The 19,604-nt window shown below is 41.0% G+C and overlaps 2 protein-coding genes and 1 long non-coding RNA gene across 5 annotated transcripts; 2 read left to right on the top strand and 1 right to left on the bottom strand.

The window, feature by feature from the left end:
- On the top strand, positions 1 to 18,439 carry LOC143177571 (paramyosin, long form). 2 transcript variants are annotated; one of them, XM_076375583.1, is made up of 16 exons: positions 1 to 140; positions 1,397 to 1,453; positions 3,465 to 3,551; positions 3,676 to 3,842; positions 7,525 to 7,762; positions 7,846 to 7,965; positions 8,094 to 8,243; positions 8,377 to 8,523; positions 8,783 to 8,999; positions 9,133 to 9,260; positions 9,444 to 9,556; positions 15,458 to 15,653; positions 15,740 to 15,868; positions 16,328 to 16,699; positions 16,883 to 17,340; positions 17,784 to 18,439. In XM_076375583.1, the coding sequence occupies exons 1-15, from the start codon at positions 27 to 29 to the stop codon at positions 17,273 to 17,275; spliced, it is 2,628 nt and encodes an 875-aa protein (XP_076231698.1). In that variant the 5' UTR covers positions 1 to 26; the 3' UTR covers positions 17,276 to 17,340; positions 17,784 to 18,439. The 2 variants fall into 2 exon arrangements, with proteins under 2 accessions (XP_076231698.1, XP_076231699.1); XM_076375584.1 differs by having other exon boundaries at positions 17,762 to 18,439.
- On the bottom strand, positions 4,216 to 6,357 carry LOC143177573 (uncharacterized). Of its 2 annotated transcripts, none has more exons than XR_013001602.1 (2): positions 6,340 to 6,357; positions 4,216 to 5,032 (listed from the first exon to the last, which is right to left on the bottom strand). It is a non-coding gene; the product is annotated as an uncharacterized LOC143177573 (long non-coding RNA). The 2 variants fall into 2 exon arrangements; XR_013001601.1 differs by lacking the exon at positions 6,340 to 6,357 and adding an exon at positions 6,194 to 6,336 and having other exon boundaries at positions 4,216 to 6,046.
- On the top strand, positions 11,240 to 14,582 carry LOC143177572 (paramyosin, short form). The gene is made up of 2 exons (XM_076375585.1): positions 11,240 to 12,091; positions 13,913 to 14,582. Exons 1-2 carry the CDS (start codon positions 11,768 to 11,770, stop codon positions 14,468 to 14,470), a joined length of 882 nt encoding a protein of 293 aa, XP_076231700.1. The 5' UTR covers positions 11,240 to 11,767; the 3' UTR covers positions 14,471 to 14,582.
- Positions 18,440 to 19,604: the final 1,165 nt, after the last annotated feature.

Here is a 19,604-nt window from a genome sequence, read left to right as displayed (position 1 = left end):
AAAGCGAGTGAACCAAAGCGGACAGGATGTCTTCAGCGATCGCTAAAGCTTCCAAATACACGTACCGCTCCACCGGCGGTGGTACTGCTGATGTCAGCATCGAATACAGCGCCGACCTGAGCGCTCTCTCCAGACTGGAGGTAGGTCCACCAGCCAGTAGCGTTTCATCCCCTTTTTTCGGTTACACTTTATTTCTTCGAAGTTTCACTTTTTTTCATAGTCTCTGTAATGGGCCATCTGACTGCTTCGTTCCTTGGTACACGAGCTTCGAGTGTACTGCAATTTCTAATTATTTTGTTTTCTACTTTCTCGTTTATTATGATAAATTGTAATAGTACGAAGTAACGAAGCAGCAGTGTGCCTACTTTCACGTGGGGTCTCAGAAAGCAATGAGTAAGTCATTCGAAACGGAAAGAGGAAACAGAAGATCGAAGAGAATTTATGAATCATATACTAAGAAAAGTCTTCTCCCTAAGAAGCAGTTTAATCAAGACCTGAATGCTTAATGAAAATTCCTCAAGATGCCCTATGGAACTTAAAGTATTCTATTAAGAGAATTCTAGGTGTCCCGTGAGTTCTGACCGAGAATCCAAGATCCCTATGTGAGAATTCTAAGACATTCATTCAAGAAGACTTGAAAATATTCCACGAAGCCCGATGATGATGCAACATGAAGACCCCCAAAGGATCTGTAATCCAAGGAAGACTGAAGAAAAGCAAAGAGGACTAGGAAATAGTGCCGATCGCTGGTGAAATCGGGAAAGGGTACAGCAGTGAATTCGCGGCGGGGAACAGTGAGACGCGAGAAAGTTCAGTGACCATAAGGGATATTAGTGCCAACCCTGACGAGGGACGAAAGTGTCGTAGACGGTTCCGTGGCTATCGGATTGCTCGTGTACGAAAATAGTCGTGAATATCGGCCCTAAACGATCGTGTCGGGGCACGTCGGAGTGACATCTTCGAGGCGTTCGTGAAACGCTTGGGGAAGACTAGCGACCTAGTCGATACCGTCGATCTGCACCGTTTTTTCGAGCGGCGAACCAACTCGAAGCGACAGACCACGAAGGGAACGAGGAAACGCGCACTCCTTCGCTCAAGTAAGACTTCGCCTCTTCGTTGAGTCAGGGAAGAAACGTTTTCCCGCTCTAGCTCGGAGAAGAGACAGATGAGTGCGTGTTCCTTCGTTCTTCCGTCGAAAACGACCCCAATGGACGGTCGCTAAGTGCAAAGACTCTCCTGTCCCCTCGGCGACGAGCCTGTTCAGAGGTCGTCCGTCTTTCTGAAATACCTAGCGTCCGCTGTTGGGATATTTTCGTCAGCCGATTACGTAAAGCGCCGACCCTCTGTAACCAACACCACGACACGCTCTAATATCCTTTCTTGCCTCTCGTTTCAGGACAAAATCCGCCTGCTACAGGATGACCTGGAGTCTGAGAGAGAGCTGCGTCAGAGGGTGAGTTTCGTGAATGCTACCTTAGTGGTCCTCGTGTGCTAGATCCTTTAGAAGGCGATACTGAGATATTGAACGTTGACTGAGGTCTGGCTCGCTAAGCATACCTTTCTTTTATGTTTAATTCCTATCGGGTAATACGAAACAAGATATTAAGTGAATTGGAAATTGTCTGGGATGACAGAATTAGTCATTCCTAAACTTTGGATTATTGAGTCTCTTCGAGAATAGCGGAGGAAAGGGACGAGGCTTGATACACTTTGGAGGAGATAAAAATACTGATGTTGCGGATATAAACGTCAATTCGGAAACTTTATGTAATCCGGGTATTGTGAATTTTGAAGCTGATACAAAAAAAGCGAGACCAGCCTGCTCCACCATAGAGTGGGGCGCAGTAGGTCGAAATGTCCAGCTCTCGACTCGCGTCTATTTTTGGGGATGCGCGCCTCTTCAGCGAACGAACCCGCATTCCTCTTTCGTGTTCAACGTTCGTGTAACACATCGCGCTTATACAGAAAGGAAACAGTATTTCAGGGGAATCGAAATTTAATCGTGAATTGGACTGAAAGCTGAGAAACTAGATCTAGCTTAATTTTCTACTGCGTATAAGAACCTAATCAGTACGATTTGTCAGGCTTTGGATTCATTGAAAAGTGTGACCACGTATTCAAGGAACGATGGAACCCTTCGAAATGGCGCGATAAATTTAAAGAGAGCTTCTTCAGTTTCATTGTTGGATGGAGCTCCACGGAAATCAAATTCATACGTAACGCTCACTGAGATTCGTGACTTGAACGGATGCCAACGACGTTCTTGCTACTTTGGAATCGCAAAAAGTTGGAAATTACGATCGCATTAAATACGTACCGTGTGATAAATTTTCTGTTTAAACGCCATTATGAAAGGAGCAGTTTCACATTACATAACATCATGAATTCCTCCTGTCTACTTTCTTGAAATTTAATTGTAATTTATTACCGAAACTGAGGTCCAAATTCACCCTCTGTTGTTAAATTCGTTCATCTCGGCCTGAATATCTGAGAATGAGAATCACTTTGAAAATTCAATTAAAATACAGAAGAGCTTTCAGCGTTTAAATATGTCAGCAGTTTCTAATTTGGGTTGTAAATTAAGCTTTGAATATCCTAAGAAATGTTACTTGACGAAATAAGTCTTGGGAAGTGTTACGTCCAACGCGATGAATAAACACAAATCTGATGGAGAACAAGCAGTGGTTTCCAGCGAAGGGACAGTTATGGCGATGTTGCGCGTCTCTCTTTTCTCGATAAACGCCTCGTTTGTAATATGAATAAAGCTCCCGATATAGAGGCAGTCCGTACGGAATTAGATCGTTCTATTCGCGGTCCGAAGAAACCTGACGTCAAGCTTGCACCGAGAGCTGTTCGCGTCGTTCTTCGAGGCCTCTTTCCAAAACAATGCCGCGCGTCTCGATTACACTCGACACGCATCAACGTGCTCCAACAGACTTGTTTCAGCTGTACTACAATGGATCTATCCCACTAGGAAGCAAGTGAATTGAGATATTACGCACCGTCCAAATTGTTTATTCGCGATGTCATTTGTTTATGTACTATACGTTCATACGATAACTAAACTGACAGTTTGGGAGAGTAGCAGAGGAGGGCAATAGATAAAGGGAATTTTTATCTCCAATGAATTTGAAGGCTTCGTAAATTCAGTGGCTAGTTGAATGAGTCACGCCGATGCTTCAGCAGTTGGAAATGAAAATAGATTGTGAAATAGAATTATTCTGAATGCTCTAATTTCTGGGTATTTTAAATAATATATTTGTAATACATTACAGATTTTTTTTAAGTATAGAAAGGTATGGTTAGTTCTACTTGATCGTTAATAATGTCCAAGTAACTTTAGAAAGGTTTCTAATATTGAGTTATGAGAAAGTTATTTAAGTTTTGGTTGGAACTTAGGATGATAATATTAATGTCTTAATTTGTATTACTATCGTTTTTTCATTTGCCATTTATTCCTGCAGATCGAACGCGAGCGCGCTGACTTGAGCGTGCAAGTCATCCAGCTGTCCGAACGTCTCGAAGAGGCTGAGGGTGGCGCCGAATCTCAGGTAAGTTTCGACAGCGATAAGTCCTCGAATCAACGTTAAGAGCAAATGTTAATTTAAAAATCTTTAGAATGTATCACCAACTTCGATACCAAATTAATTTCTTGTTTTAAACGAAACCCTACAGTTCGAAATTAACAAGAAGAGGGATACGGAACTGGCCAAGCTGCGTAAACTACTCGAGGACGTCCATCTCGAGAGCGAGGAGACCGCGCACCTTCTGCGTAAGAAGCACCAGGAAGTCGTTGTCGATTTCCAGGACCAAATCGACCAACTTTCGAAAGCACGCGCCAGGTCAGTAGTATAATCAATATATGGTCAGCCAGACGTCCTCCAGCAGCCTTTACGACTCTATACTAATAGAAGATATTAAAAACACTATACGACGTGCTATACAACATGCTTCTCTATTCTTATGAAAGAACAATTTTTTTTATAAAGTTCCTGAATTAGAATATCGACTTGTCAAGTACTTCTACTGTTTCAAAAAAAATTTACTAGCAGTACTCATACATGAGTCAGATAGGATTTTTGAAAATATTTATTTACATTATTCAAAAACTGGATCCTTTAATAAATCCTTAGCAGTACCATAAAACATTGTTGATCAGAAAAGTCCAATAAGGAACAACGACAAGAATAATTCTCTAATTACACACCCGTCTGAACCACCAAATACAACACAAGCTCAGTACTCTCATTCCATAAGGTACACATCCTTCAACACTTTAAGTACTGTTTATCGAATTATTCCCAGTAACGCTTCAGAAACGGAACGTCTCAGTCCCTCCCTCCCGATATTAAATCCGCATATCCAAGCAAAGAACGGGTGCGATTCTGTTTAAACTCAATCCAAACACGTCCCGAATCGCGCACAGAATCTCCAGATATCGAACCAAACGGAATCAGAACAGCAATAAACCGAGATTAATTATATACACCTGTGAAAATAAAATCCTGGCTCCCGGGAACGCCAGCTCGCGATCCTCTTCTTTGAGGTCAAAGCGCGGGAACGTCAATAAACAGCCCGCCGGAAGTTTGAAGGTGCGTCGAAACGCGAACCTCGGCTCGTTTCCCGTGTCGCAGGTTGGGGAAAGAAGGAACTGGCGGGGGGGAAAAATGGTGGATGAACGAGGGTGAATCACTGCGCGCCGCTTCGTTAATTATAGCGAGTATCGCGAGGAACGAAAGCGTATTTGAAAATTGCGGGAATTATGCTCGACGATACTGGCCAACCGCCAAACAACCAACTTACTCGCACCTGAAATACGCGTAGACTCGTTCCCTCGGCTTCTGCTAAACATAACCCGCGTCCTTTTCGACGTCCCGGCGCCCCGACGCTGCGTTACAAGGACGCTTCTCCTCTCGACTCGAAAATTCATCGAGCTGTCATCAAGACACCGCCTATTATCCAATCGCGGTCCTCTTCTCTTTCTCGAGCACGAGACTCTGTAGCTTTGTTACCACGCTCGTTGCGTAATCGTCTTGTAAAAATAAGAGAGGGAGATAAAATGGAATTTTTTTGTCACATGAAATTTCGAGATATTTTCAGGGTTTTTTTTGAGTGATATTTAGTCTTCTTTGCTTTCTTTATGAAGAGAGTAGAAGGCAGGAATTTTCAAGTATTGCAAGCTTAGTTTGAGCAGAATTTTTAATCGAGTTTTGAGTATAATTTTGAGGGGGAAGTTTGAGTATGAGCCTGAATTTATTTAGATCCTAGGTTTATTTAGACCTGATTCGAATAAATTTTAAACTTGGATGCATAAATATTATATTATAAAAATTTGACTCAACCTAATTCTAGGCTGAGTAAACTCTCCTTTTCATTTTTTACGACTTGTTTCCCATATTTCAACTCATCCGCTTCTAACTGCGCCATTTTCTCTATAAAAATAGAATGAAGATAAAAGGAAGAAGCCCACTAGCTCTCCGACGATGTCGCGACGAAGTAACAGCTAATTGCCCCTTAATATTTCAACTAGCAAAATAAACCATCCTCGACGCCATTAAAGCGGGCAGGAATTATAAATGAAAGGTGCATTCCTGTAGACGCTTCCGTAACAATCTCGTGAAAGTGGAAATTACTTCGCCCTCTCATTTTCTTCTCAATTACATTCCAAAAGAAAGCTAGTGAACTCGAGAATTTGCACTTTGACGGAAAAACTTTCCACCTGTTGGCAGGACCACGGTGTTCTAAACGTTTTTTAAACAGCTCTGTCTCGTTATTTAGGTTCGTGCTTCTCGTTTTCTTCGTTATATTGCTTCCATCATCATCTCACTATCTCAATTTGTGTACATTCTCCCTTCGAATTACAGCCCATATCTGCGCTTCTGCTTTCTTCCTAATTAGCTTCAACCTCGTTATAATCGTAGGTTTAATTTGTTCAGTGCTCTTACAATGCCTGACCTTACTCATTAATTTATTCTCCAAAATTCCATTATTCACGTCAGGCACTACTTATCAAACTATGTTGCACGCAACACAATACTCAAACATACTACAAAGAAGTATAAACCTTATTAGCCGTCACTAGAATGAAATACTAGAGAACAGAAAGCTCCTAATTAGCTCTCAAGCCAAGAGCAGCGAAATGCCTCCAAGTAGAATACACCAGCCATAGCCAGACATTCCACGAATACCCTACCCTCTTCCTCAATTTTCAGTTCCCAAATTCCACCGGCTTCCCCATTTTCACATCCCTCTTCTCTCCCCTCATTTCCCTCCTTACACTCCCACAATTTTATTTGCTCCCCCAGCAACCCATTCTTTTTTCTCTCTTTCTATGTTTACCACACTCGTTTGTACAACATTCTCTCTCCCTCCGCCTCGAGAGTCTCCTCGACCTGCTTTCCGAACTTCAGCAACTTTCCTCTCGACGATTTTTGTTTCCCTCGACCCTCCCCTCCCCCTTGGCCCGCCTCACTCCCCCTCCCCTATACCACGTCTCTCTTTCTCTCTCTTACAGTCTCTCCTTTTTATTCTACCGGTGTCTCTCCCCCCGCGGGTGTCGTTTTGCTTGCGCGGCCACTACTCGGCTTATGACTATTTTTAACCGTGCGAGTCGCGCGGCAATCCTCAACCCCGTGTTGCCGCGCCATATTAGTACAGGCGACCAGACCGGATCCCCACTATCCTCGGAATCGGCCGACACCTTACACCCTCTGTTACGTGTAGGTGGACCGCGCCGATATCGCGAGGACACCGAAACTCTCTTCCCTTCTGTCACGTCCACGCGAGACTCGTTCCACGGCCGAGGACGAGGAAACAGAGGGTTTCCCTCGAATGAACGTCCGACGTTCGACGTCGATCGAGGCGAATGGCCCACTTGAAACTGGAATGATCGACGCTCGAATCGACGCTCGAATCGACGCGCGATACGGAACCTTATTCCGAGCGTCAGTCCTCTGTGTTACCTTCGAGCGTTGTTTCGACAGGGAAAGATGATTTCTGGTGTCGTTGCGCTTGACAGTTATTGATCCCTCGCTTTTAAGGTGATCGTGAGGCTTGATGTTTGGAAGGATGTCGAGCTTTGACGGATAGGGGGAAGGAGAGTAGATAGGAATTGGGGGATTACTGGGGGGAATGAGCGTGTTTGATAGTTTGGAGATTGTTGGGTACTTTTGTTGAATGGAGTTGGAATATTGAGGTAGAGATATTGTCCTGTTTAGGTATGTTGTGGAGAGAACTGGGGGGAATTTAGATAATCATAGTCTAATTGAGATTAACAGAAAATTATAGATTAGGAAACTTTGAGATTAAGCTTGTAAAATATTTGTTAAATATCTAGAATACCTAGAGACATGTAGAATATTTTTTAAATTGATGGAACACTATTAAACAAACACTTGCTCACAAACTCCAGTCAGAAATTATGATACTGTTACATAGAGTATACAGAATAAAATAGAATTATAAGTTACACGTATTCAGTTGAAATGCAATTCAAGAATAATGAATCATGATTGGCATTTTCAGAGCTGACAAGGAAAAATCGAAGTTCCAACAGGAGGTTTACGAGCTCCTCGCTCAGCTCGACAATGTCACCAAAGAAAAGTTGATGTCAATAAAGACAGTGGAGAAGCTTGAAATCCACGTGGCCGAGCTCAACGTAAAAATTGAAGAACTGAATCGTACCATTGTCGACATCACTAGCCACAAGACTAGGCTCTCTCAGGAAAATATCGAGCTGACGAAGGAAGTACAGGACTTGAAGGTACGTAGAGCATTTTTTTAAGATTCATTAATTAAATCTTACGATACACAGTTTCTCGTCAAGCTCATTGCTACTTCTTTCAGGTTAACATCGAGAACGTTATTTACTTGAGGACTCAAATTGCTGGTCAGCTCGAGGATGCTCGCCGTCGTCTCGAGGATGAAGAACGTCGTCGTTCATTGGTCGAAGCCTCCTTACATCAGGTATAATTTCTTTTATTCGTTAACAAAATTGAGAAATATTCATTTTAATACTCAAGGTGCTTTAGTACTGACAATTTTCTGATTTCCAAAACACGAAAGTTAACAAATGATTCTATAATTCCCAACAGGTCGAAACGGAATTGGAATCTGTTCGCATTCAACTGGAAGAAGAATCTGAAGCACGTTTGGACATTGAACGTCAATTGGTCAAAGCCAATGGAGAAGTACAAGTTTGGAGATCGAAGTACGAAACCGAGGCTAATGCTCGCGCCGAAGAGGTAATTGCCACAATTGTCAAAATATTTGAAAAAAAAGATCCTCAAAAAAATACAAATTATTCAGACACAGATTACGATAAAGAACAAATTTGTGTTGTGCACGGATAGTAGTTAATATTATGCAACTTTATAGGTAGAGGAACTGCGTCGCAAGTACAGTGCGCGTATCCAGGAACAAGAAGAACAGATTGAAACTCTGCTTGTTAAGATCAACAACCTCGAGAAACAAAAATCGCGCCTCCAATCTGAAGTCGAAGTCTTGATCATCGATTTAGAGAAGGTGTGACTTTTGAATTTTCATAGTTTCTTAATTATTCCTTTTTAGTTCATTGCGTCGATGCATTATTTTTATACAAATTGCAATATAACGAATTTTTATATGTATACAATATTTCTTCTCTTGCAATTTTTAAATAAGTAACTCTGTTTGGCAATCATGGAAAAATATTATCATTTCGGTAAGAAATTAAAGATTTAATGTGTACCTATATCGAACATTCCTCTAAAGAATTTATGTATAATTTAATGAACTATTTCAGGCCAATGGAACAGCTCGCGAACTCCAGAAACGCGTGGAACATTTGGAAAAGATCAACGTCGAACTGAAGGCTCGTCTGGACGAAAGCATAGCAATGTACGAACAAGGCCAACGTGACCTCCGCAACAAACAACAGGAACTCCAGCGCACCGTTGCTGAACTTGACAAGACTCGCGAGCTGAAGGACCAACTGGCTCGTGAGAACAAGAAATTGGGAGGTGAGTTCTGTTTAAAACTAAAAAAAGTAACTTCGATCACATTTCTGAACTGTGAAGAATCACTAACACTACATTTCCTATAAAAAGTACGCCAAAGTATGAAAGTAAAATGCAAAATGAACAATTGTCGTAGATGACCTCAGTGACGCCAAGAACCAGCTGGCTGACATGAACCGCAGACTACACGAGCTGGAACTCGAACTTCGTCGTCTGGAGAACGAACGCGAAGAACTCGCTGCCGCCTACAAGGAAGCTGAAGCAGTAAGTAATTGCATACTCACTTTACTGTAATTGAAGTTAGGAAAATAAGAAGAAGCTGTTGATAAATTAGAATTAAAGAGCAAGTTTGCCAACGAAATAATGGAAGACCTTACTTCTGAGATTTATACGAAAATACAAAATATAAACTAAAAAGCAGTTTTTAATGGAATTTTTGAATTGTAGGGACGCAAGATTGAAGAACAACGTGCACAGAGATTGTCAGCCGAATTGACCCAGCTTCGTCACGATTATGAGCGCCGCCTGAGCGAGAAGGATGAAGAAATCGAAATCATTCGGTAAGTACTTACATATGTATCTACATATATCACTGATTTTATGTTCGCCAGTGTTCATCCTATTTGTTCCATATATTTTCCTCTAACTATTAACTTCGTCCATAGCTATATAGAAAGAATTTCAAAAACTTACATTTCCCAATTTTAAATTTAATTTAAAGAGTTTCACAAGTTTTTATCCTGTTATGGAAACAGAATAATACTAAATAATTTTAAATGTAGATAGCTTTTTGTTTAGCTTATCGTTTAAGAAACAGTATTTATTTGCTCTTAAGCGTGCGCGTATGCTATTGAAAAAATTAAATAACCAAACTATCCGCAAGAAAGAAAATGTCTCTAAGAGAGTACGAATTTTTAGCGATTTAATTATTCAGACTCGTGATGCAATCGTCTTTTATTTCTGGTACAACTATTGTCGCGAGACTACATGCTATTAATAAGTCGCTGTTAACTTAGTCATCGATCAATACCGATCGATTAATCACTCATGGGTGTTTTCCGACCTATCAGACGTTCGAGGGAATATCCTGTCGCGATCTAATTATTTATTTATAGGCGTAATATATATGCAACGCGTGTAAATTGCCAAAATCGAATCGTCATCCAGTGACGATCGAGCACAATGACTTTTTCTTGGCTTCGAACCTCTACAACGTTGATACTACGCAACATCATTACTGTATTCGATTACATCATTGTGAATGGATCATACACGAAATAGATTTGCAAAAAATCGATGACATGATATAATGAACAACATGATGAATAAAGGGTTATTAGTTCCCTTATATTTCATCCTCTGAAAGAAAGAAAAATTGAATAATATTTAAATGAAGAAATATGATGAAAAATGATAATGGAGAATCCAAATGAAATAGGGAGATCATCGTGCAAAAAGGCATATTAATGACCTTAATAGTACAAGATACAGAAAAGTAAAAGAAGAATGAAAGAAGAAATACATCAACTCGTAATTCTAAAGTGACTCATACCCACGACTGTTCTGCCATCGTTAAAACACTGTTACGTTTATGAACCGTTATTCTACTTTGGTTTTTTACCTTCTTGTCATATATTTACAAAATCTATGGAATTTTAAATTTAATTTTCTTATTTCATTATAATGTTTATTTAGAAGCATAAATAAATTTAGATAAACAGTGATTACTTAAAGTTTACGAATTTTGACATTAACAAGAATATTAGAAAAAAATGAATTGCAATTTTTACCAAAAAGTGAAACTCAAATTTAAAAAACCAATAATGAGTCAATTTATTGGACATTATTACTATCAACTTGGGTATATCTGATTGAAAAACGGAAACCAAATAACTTTCCTGAACAAGTTACACTAATATGATTGACAAATAAATGACTAAGCATTATTAATTATTTCGATGAATTCTCTAATCCACGACCACGTGTTGGGTCATTACTGAAGTGTAAGTCATACGCAAACGATACGCAAGCCAGCTATTAATAAACATCGTGATCAACGCTGATCCAATTATTATCGTGATGTGCTGATTGGCCGTCCCCAATGTGGCAATCATATGAAAAACCTACAAAAGATACCAGTCGTCGATCGTCCCAATTAATTTTTCTCGACCGTTTCATTGCAAGTGTCAATCTCTCTGATCATCCGACTATGAAAGACCCGTGAGTACGATCAGTACATCTTTCCCCAAAATTCAGACCCTATTTCTACCTCGATGCAACCCCAGAAGCTAATATGTGGCTACCTCACATAGCCAAAAAGAATTCAACATTTCATACTTTCAATTCAAGGTAAAAGTTGGATGACAAACGAAAACATTACCCACACAAACGATCGAAATAAAAATCGCCTCAGAGTAAAGATTTCTAAGGAGCCAATTAAAAGGAACGCAAGCTATCTAGGTGATCCAGATCTTCGAATCAAGATCGACACCTCATAAACAAAACACATAAACGAGAAACATAATTCATGAAACTTAACTCTTCTGCGAAATAGAAGAGCGGTGCCGATAATCTCCCTAATCGAAGCAACTCGATCCCTCAATAAAACAGTAAACCAAGAAGACTGAAAGTGAAGCATTCTACAAGAAGTGCAGTCAGTGTTTCACAAAAGTGCAGTTCTTTGAACAAACTTTTTCAATCGTCAACCTTCTTCATTACCCCTCGCAATAAAATACTTATTACCTCAGTTCATCAAAAAAGAAGCAAGAGAAATGGCATATTACATGCCTCCTCAGTACGTTCCCGCAGAGCCAAAATGGAAGCACTGGCCAACTTACATCTACGATGTAAACTACAAATACGGGATCAACTTTTATCAGCCGATGATCGACTACATAGACAAAAAAGGGAGAACCTCGTCGCGAGCAGATGACTATCATTTCCGGATGAAAGTGGCAGAGCTACCAGAGCTGCCCTGGTCCGACGGCAGGTATCTGTGGCAGGAGAGGCCTGTGGAGCCATACTCGAGAGAGAAACTTATTAAGCACGCGATAGACGCGGAGGATCAGGCCAGGGACCACCTGTCCCACTTCAAGGTACGAACGGAAGGTGAAAGCTGGGGTCGGTTCGAGCGGGATTAATCGCGTGCAGCGCGTTCGGGAAACTCGGTCGGGCCATTCTCTAGGCGCCGTGCGACTTGACGACTGCCTGACCTTTTCGGTTTCTAAATCGGGTGCCGCGGAAGAGGCTGTGCTCCTCTTCGAGTGGACCTCGGCCGAAGTCGAATGCCGGGCGTGCCCTCGTGAAGGCTTTCGATCGAAGCTTTCGTCGCTTGGAAGTTGACAAAGTCGGTTCGTTTCGACGCGAGAAGCCATGGGCCTTGAAGATGGTGTCGCGTAAGCGTTTATGAGTTTAGCAATAGTTTATCCAATTTCGAGGTGTGTCCATTGTTGAGGGTCTCTACACGTGACACAATTATACAGGGCGTCCAAGCTGAAGCGGGTCGTCTAATACCTTCTCTGTTTTTAATGAGACGAAATCGTCTATGATATAATATGAATGATTTCGAAGGAGGAATATTAAGAAAGAATAATCTTTGGTGTAGGATTATTTTTTTTTCAGTTTTTTAGATTTTCGTGTTATTGAGGACAGAGGAGATATTTAGGTGGCCTGTTTCGACTTGGATAGCCTGTATAGGGATGAGTCTTTGAATATGGACACTGCGAGATTGTGATTTTTAGTGGAATTAAAGTATTGAATTTTGATGTCTGAGTCACATATGGAGTTAATTAAATATTAATTTCTATTCTTTTTTAAAATGAAAACTTTGACTTTCAAGGAAAATTATATTACAAGCTTCTGCTAAGAATCATATTCAAGATACTTAATTTTTGATGTGATCCAAAGATAGGTGAACAAACACTAAAATTCATTGGAAATACTTCAACCAAATTCAATTTCTATTATTAATCGCTACAAGACTTCCGTAGTAGTCAATACATCAAAATGGATCGCCAATATTTCACATTTGACAGAACTCATATTTTAATTCTACTAGCCTTCGCCCAATAATTCCTCTCACTGTCGTCAAAGATTAATAGAAATTCTATGACCCGGCATCCGACTGGCAATCGTACACTATGGTACTTATCCACATTTCTGTGTTCATACCTAATTCTGTGCCTTCGAATTAAAATCATTTATAAAAACACAATTTTCATACATAAACTGAGGAATTAATTTTTTTATCCAAATTTACTTACTCATATATAAGATTTAAAAAAGTATTACACATTTAATAAAAATTCTTTTTTTTAAATTTGTCGAATCAATAAATATCGGTTGCTACCAATAAATCTGTAATTTTCCAGACCTGTGAAATCGTTCGAATACTTATGAACGGTACTGTAGACAAATACCCTAACTCCATTCTAAATTCACTGAACGTATAGAAAGCAGAAACTCCCGATCCTCTTCTGATATTAATACTACCGGCCACCTGCCACGTTGACAATTCGAAATCGCCCGAACGAGGACAATAAAAATATCGCGGAAGCGAGTCGCGCCATCGCCTGTTGGCAGCCGATTATTTTGGACCGATTCGTCGAGGAACTGATCGAGGCCGTGGTCTGCCAAATCGCACGCGCGTACATATTAAAAATCCATCTCGCGTCTGGTTCCCCGGCCGAGAAGCTAACGCCTCAGATTGGCAGTCGTTCTCGAGTCTCTAGAGAGAGTCGACCGAGCGGTGCTTTCGAATTCTGGATCGTCGCGGCTAAGTTTAGGCTCAGCTCGTGCAAGAGCCCCGAACGCGCGCGAGTTCGCGATAATAATCCACGTCCGCGACCGTTTTTCATCCTCGCGTAACCGCGTCGCGAGATCGACGAGACTGACAGAGTTTGCTGTTTCCCTCGAAGATAGCGAATCGATCGGACTTCAGCCTGTCGAAGACAGCACAGGCCAGCCACGTGACCAGAGAGGTGTTCCCACGGAAGCTAGAGCAGATCAGAGCGAAGCCCCTGCTGTTCCTGAACAGCGCGCGCGTCAGGGCCGACTCGAGGCAGATCCAGCGAGAGATGGCGGAGATCAATTTGAGATCGCTGAAGGACGTGCAGACCTTGGCCGAGGTGCAGGACACCCTCGATCGTGGCAAGAGTCTGCGCGGTAAATCCGCGAGGGCGATCGAGTTCCAGCTCAGGGCGGAAGCCATGAAGACTCTGAACATGAGCCAACAACTGGCGGATATTAGGAAGTACCAAAGGGAAAATTTGTCTAGCGTTTGGGATGGCAGGGAACACCTCAGGCTTGTTGAGGCGAGGGCACAGAATCTGATTGACGAGGAAAAATTAACGGCACCGTTGAACAGCCTGAGCAGACAGCTGCGCGGATTCGAGGAGAAGTCCAGCAACTATTTCCTTGATCAGAGGTATCGACACCCGACCAGACCGAGACGCTTGTACGGATGCCTGGGATAGGGGACGGACAATGTAAATTCTTGTAGCGATTTGCGTTGTAGTTGTTGTGGGTAAGAGCTATGTGACACGGACCAATGGAGATGCCAATAAACGAGAGACCTTTGATACCCTATGCGACCCGTTTCATTCGCGAGGATGTAGAGGTAGTAGCCTATGATTGCAGGTGACAGATCGTGGGAACGATTCCGTGGTGCCTTTGTGGATTTTTTTTTTTTTTTTGAGAATTTTTTAACGTTTTGATTAGAGTGGAAATAAATTCGTACTCTCTGGGTTTGTTATTGAAAGACGAGATGGAATCGTTTAAATGTCAGATGACGTACTTGAGACGTCCTTTGATCTAAAAGTTGTGTCTATGTAAAATGATACCTTTTACGTAACTATATTTGGAGATAATTAACAAGATGTTTGAGACAAGAAGCTACTTTTTTTATGGGTAGAAAAAGAAGACGTTTCGCTATAATTATACTCATAAGTCGGAGTTCAGCGAAATATTTACATATTAACAAATTTATAATACTTAGACAAGTAGTGAAACTTTTCTTCTACCTTTTTTTCTTAGTGTTCATTTAGAAGAAAAATTTCGAATAACAAGACAAAGTCCTTTATACTGAAATCTTCTAAGTATAAAGAATCTTCTCTTTAACTGGATTAACTTAAACTTCTCTTCTATAACTGTACATAACTTCTCATTACTAATAAAGCAAAAATCCCATAAATTCCGGGGACATAAATCTAACATAAATGTATAAATCCAAGATATACCTTCTCCTTCTACTAAAAATATTATCCTTAATTAACACTACCAGGTATCACTATCTCACTTAACAAAATTCCCTTCATTCCTTAATCCCAGCTTCCCCAAAAGTTGACCCTAGAAATCTTCCTCCTGTGGCCAAAACAAAAAAAGCCAGCACATCGCTCAGAAAACCTCCCAATAAAGCGCTTGATTACTGTGACACTATGTTCACACGAATCGAACTAAATTAGCAAACAGACCAGTATCGAGATCGAGCAACTGAACGCTCGCGTGGTCGAGGCGGAGACGAAGCTGAAGACCGAAGTGCAGCGCATCAAGAAGAAGCTGCAGATCCAGATCACCGAATTGGAGCTGTCGCTCGACGTTGCCAACAAGAATAACATCGACTTGCAGAAGACTATCAAGAAACAGTCTCTCACCTTAACCGTAAGAAAATATACACGTTGATTCTATACGTTGACAGACATTTGGCAAGGCTCGTCGAGAACTGATCTATCGCGCATTATTTTCAGGAACTTCAAGCTCACTACGACGAAGTTCAACGCCAGCTGCAGGTGACCCTGGACCAGCTGGGCATCAGTCAGCGACGCCTCCAATCGTTGACGGCCGAGCTCGAGGAAGTGCGCGGCAACTACGAATCTGTGAGTACTTTGATGTATTTATAGGTGTGGAGTTTGAATAGTGCTGGTTTGAGCAAAAGAAAGTACATATTCAGAAATGAAATTAACATATACACCTAGGAGTATCTGTAATACTAGAATTACCAAGAATTAATTTAATTTTACGAAACAAGTCCTAGAGAATAAATAATCGTATCAGTCACTTTGACTGCTTTGATAATTCTTGTGATAAATGGGTATAGGTGTATTACAATTTCGTTCGTGATTGTCTTCAGAAGCTACTCCAACAATTGTGTTCGAAGTTAAGGGTACATGGCTGTACATAATAGACTTATTCTACTTATTTCTCTATCTTCAATAAGAAAAAGTATAATGTACGCTCTTTCACTTAAACTTCCTCCATTAAATATAGATATATTTAAGGATATAAAATTTTCCAAGCATTCTGACTAATGACACCCGATTATTTTCGTTCCCAAGGCCCTCCGTGCAAAGAGAACCGTCGAGCAGCAATACGAGGAGTCGGTTAGCCGCATCAACGAGCTGACTACCATCAACGTGAACCTGTCCTCGTCGAAGGCGAAGATCGAGCAAGAACTGGCGACCCTGGCCGGCGACTACGAGGAGGTCACCAAGGAACTGAGAGTGAGCGACGAGAGATACCAACGAGTGCAGAACGAGCTCAAGCACACCGTGGAAATCCTGCATGAAGAACAGGAACGCATCGTCAAGATCGAGGCGATCAAGAAGTCCCTCGAGATCGAGGTGAAGAACTTGTCCGTGAGATTGGAAGAAGTCGAGGCCAACGCCATCGTGGGAGGCAAACGTATCATTAGCAAACTCGAGGCTAGGGTAAGTCATTAATCTCGATCAGCAGACGCAGTGAAGCTATTAATTAACTGGACACCAGAAACTCAATTCTCGATGGCTAATTATGTTAATTTCAACAAACTGCTATAAAATAACGTCTTGTAATTGAAGCTACTTATTTAGTAAAAACATGAAGACTAATTTCCATGCTCGAATTTCCGATAGATTCGCGATTTGGAACTGGAATTGGACGAGGAGAAGCGCAGACATGCCGAGACCGTCAAGATCCTACGCAAGAAGGAGCGCAATATTAAGGAAGTGATGATCCAGGTTGAAGAGGACTCGAAGAACATCGCGTTGCTGCAAGAATCCTTGGACAAGGCGACCCAGAAGGTGAACATCTACAAGAGACAACTGCAGGAGCAGGAGGGCATGTCCCAACAGAGCGTGACCAGGGTCCGCCGATTCCAACGAGAACTGGAGGCCGCGGAAGACCGCGCTGACACCGCCGAGAGCAACTTGACTCTGATCCGCGCGAAACACCGCAGCTTCGTCACCACCTCCACCGTGCCCGGTTCTCAGGTGTACCTCGTCCAGGAGACGAGGAGTGACCTGTAAAAACGCCACCGCCATCGACACCCCACCCTTGCCACTTTGAACGCCACCTCGTCGTCTTTAGAAACGTACGTGTCTACTATCTATTTATTCAATTTGATAAGGGATGTTTCAGAAAATGGTGCATTGGAAAAGAAAGTATTGCTGTAATAAATTAACTATTAATCAACAGACTGCGCATTTTTATGCAGTTTCGATATTCTTATAAATACAGTTAAGGGAATGGAAGGCAAAGAGAAATTGGCTTCGTCTTTCAAATACCATAAATTACACTCTTTTTTTCATATTTTCTATTATATGCAGTCTCTAACTTTTCACACTCTTCAAATTACTATTAATGCATAAAAGTCCAGAGTCTATTGATCAGTTAGTAGATATTAATTATTTGGAAGTGATTAGATGATTGAATCAGCTGGTATCAAATAGAAGAAATAATGTTACTTTAATTGTTTCTAGTGTTATGTTCAATTTCAATATCAATCTTTATAGTTGCATATTTGCATGTTGGTAGGCGTAACGAGCAAACGACGAACAAGAAGGAAGAGCCTCGATACATCATCGCAAATCGATAGAGCCGGGAAGAGTTTTCAACGGGCCGCGCCGCAAACATCATAGAGGAAAAATAAGAGAAAACGTATCAGCTTATTATTCATCCATAATGTGACAGCGTCTAACGACCCGTCGTAAATTCCGAGATGCTTGGCCAGCGAGACGCGGTACTCGTCATAACGAATTTAAAAAGCAACCAAAGGCAAAGCAACGTGCAAAAAAATGCATCGAAAAAAAAAAATCGTAACGCGCAACATCGACGGTAAAAAATAAATAAATAAATATAAAATATATGCAAATATATGTGTACGCAGAAATCAATAATTCGTTGTATCTTCCTTGTATCTGTTTTAATGTCAGTATCACCGTAACATAAGGAGAGAGAAATAAATTAAAAAGAGATGCGAGACGTAATTGCTCCTATTTTGATCGCGCGTGTCGCACTTGTATTTAAATTTTAAATGAATTAACTTTAATTCTACTTCTATTATTATAATATATATAAATATACATATATATATAGATAGGTACTATTTTACCCATACACACAACTCTCACTGTACGACATACACAATAACCTGTGTCAACATTAATTTAATAAATAAACTGAAACACGTACGTACGAAACCAGTGAAATACATTTCCTGAGTGAACGTATATTCTTTATCTGTTCAAGGAAAAAGTTATTACGGTAATAGAAAACTCCTATAACGTGTGCTATGCAGTGAAACTAGTCCCTCAAAAAAAGCTTAAATTCGAATTAAGCGTAATTAGAACTCCTTAATTCAAGTTTAGTTAGTAACATATGCTGTTTAATCTCTGACCACGAAGTTAATATTACTAATTATTCAGTTTTGCTAAATCCAAAGCAAGAGAAAAAATTAATTCACATTAAATATTAGATAGTTAATAAAATCCATCGGTGAACCAAATGAAAAATATTAACATATATAGGATCAGATGGTGCAGGGTAAATGCAAAATGCGAATAAAAGTAGTAGTAGATATAAAATTGGCAAAATTGACCAATGGTCAAGGTGTCCACTGGCTACAGTAGTACAAGAGATAGTGGCTGTTCAGGTTGCTTAGACAGTCTAGAAGTTCAGAGTAGTCTAGACAAATATCATCGTATGTTGTTATTTAACAATCGCAATTGTTAAAAATTTCCATAAGACATTGCGTATAATTGTTATGAACAATATATACAGCATAAATTGGTACTACAAACAATAATTTGCCAAAAATGTCAATCTTTCGCACATTACTCTCCGTTTGCTAAATCTCACAATTTCAATCAACCGAAGAACCTCTCTGATTGGATCCCCATCTTCCCCGAGGGTGTATAAATACCCCTGCAGGACCTCGAGTGTCTCACTCGTCGCGGGTTCTCCCGCGAGTGCGGACCCTCCTCGAGGTCCACTGAAGGGACTTCAGGGCCTTGGACCACCATGGACCAGTGGGCAGGTGACCATGGACCACCCCTGACCAGTGGGCAGTTGTCCATTGACCACTGGTCATCATGGACTACCCTTGACCACTGGTCATCATGGACTACCCTTGACCACTGGTCATCATGAACCACCCTTGACCACTGGTCATCATGGACTATGCTGGACCTGTGTACCACCCCTGATCAGTGGGCAGTTCGCCATTGACCACTGGTCATCATAGACTACCGGTGAGTATTTGCTCAAGTTTCAAATTTATTTCCTCTGTAACCCCTATTTTGTATGTACCCTACCTCGCCTACCCCAATGTTAACACTTTCCCACTTTATTACTGTT

This window comes from Calliopsis andreniformis, chromosome 3 (assembly GCF_051401765.1).
Source record: "Calliopsis andreniformis isolate RMS-2024a chromosome 3, iyCalAndr_principal, whole genome shotgun sequence".
In the NCBI taxonomy this organism is placed as follows: Eukaryota; Metazoa; Arthropoda; class Insecta; order Hymenoptera; family Andrenidae; genus Calliopsis; species Calliopsis andreniformis.
This window is presented reverse-complemented; position numbering and strand designations above follow the sequence as displayed.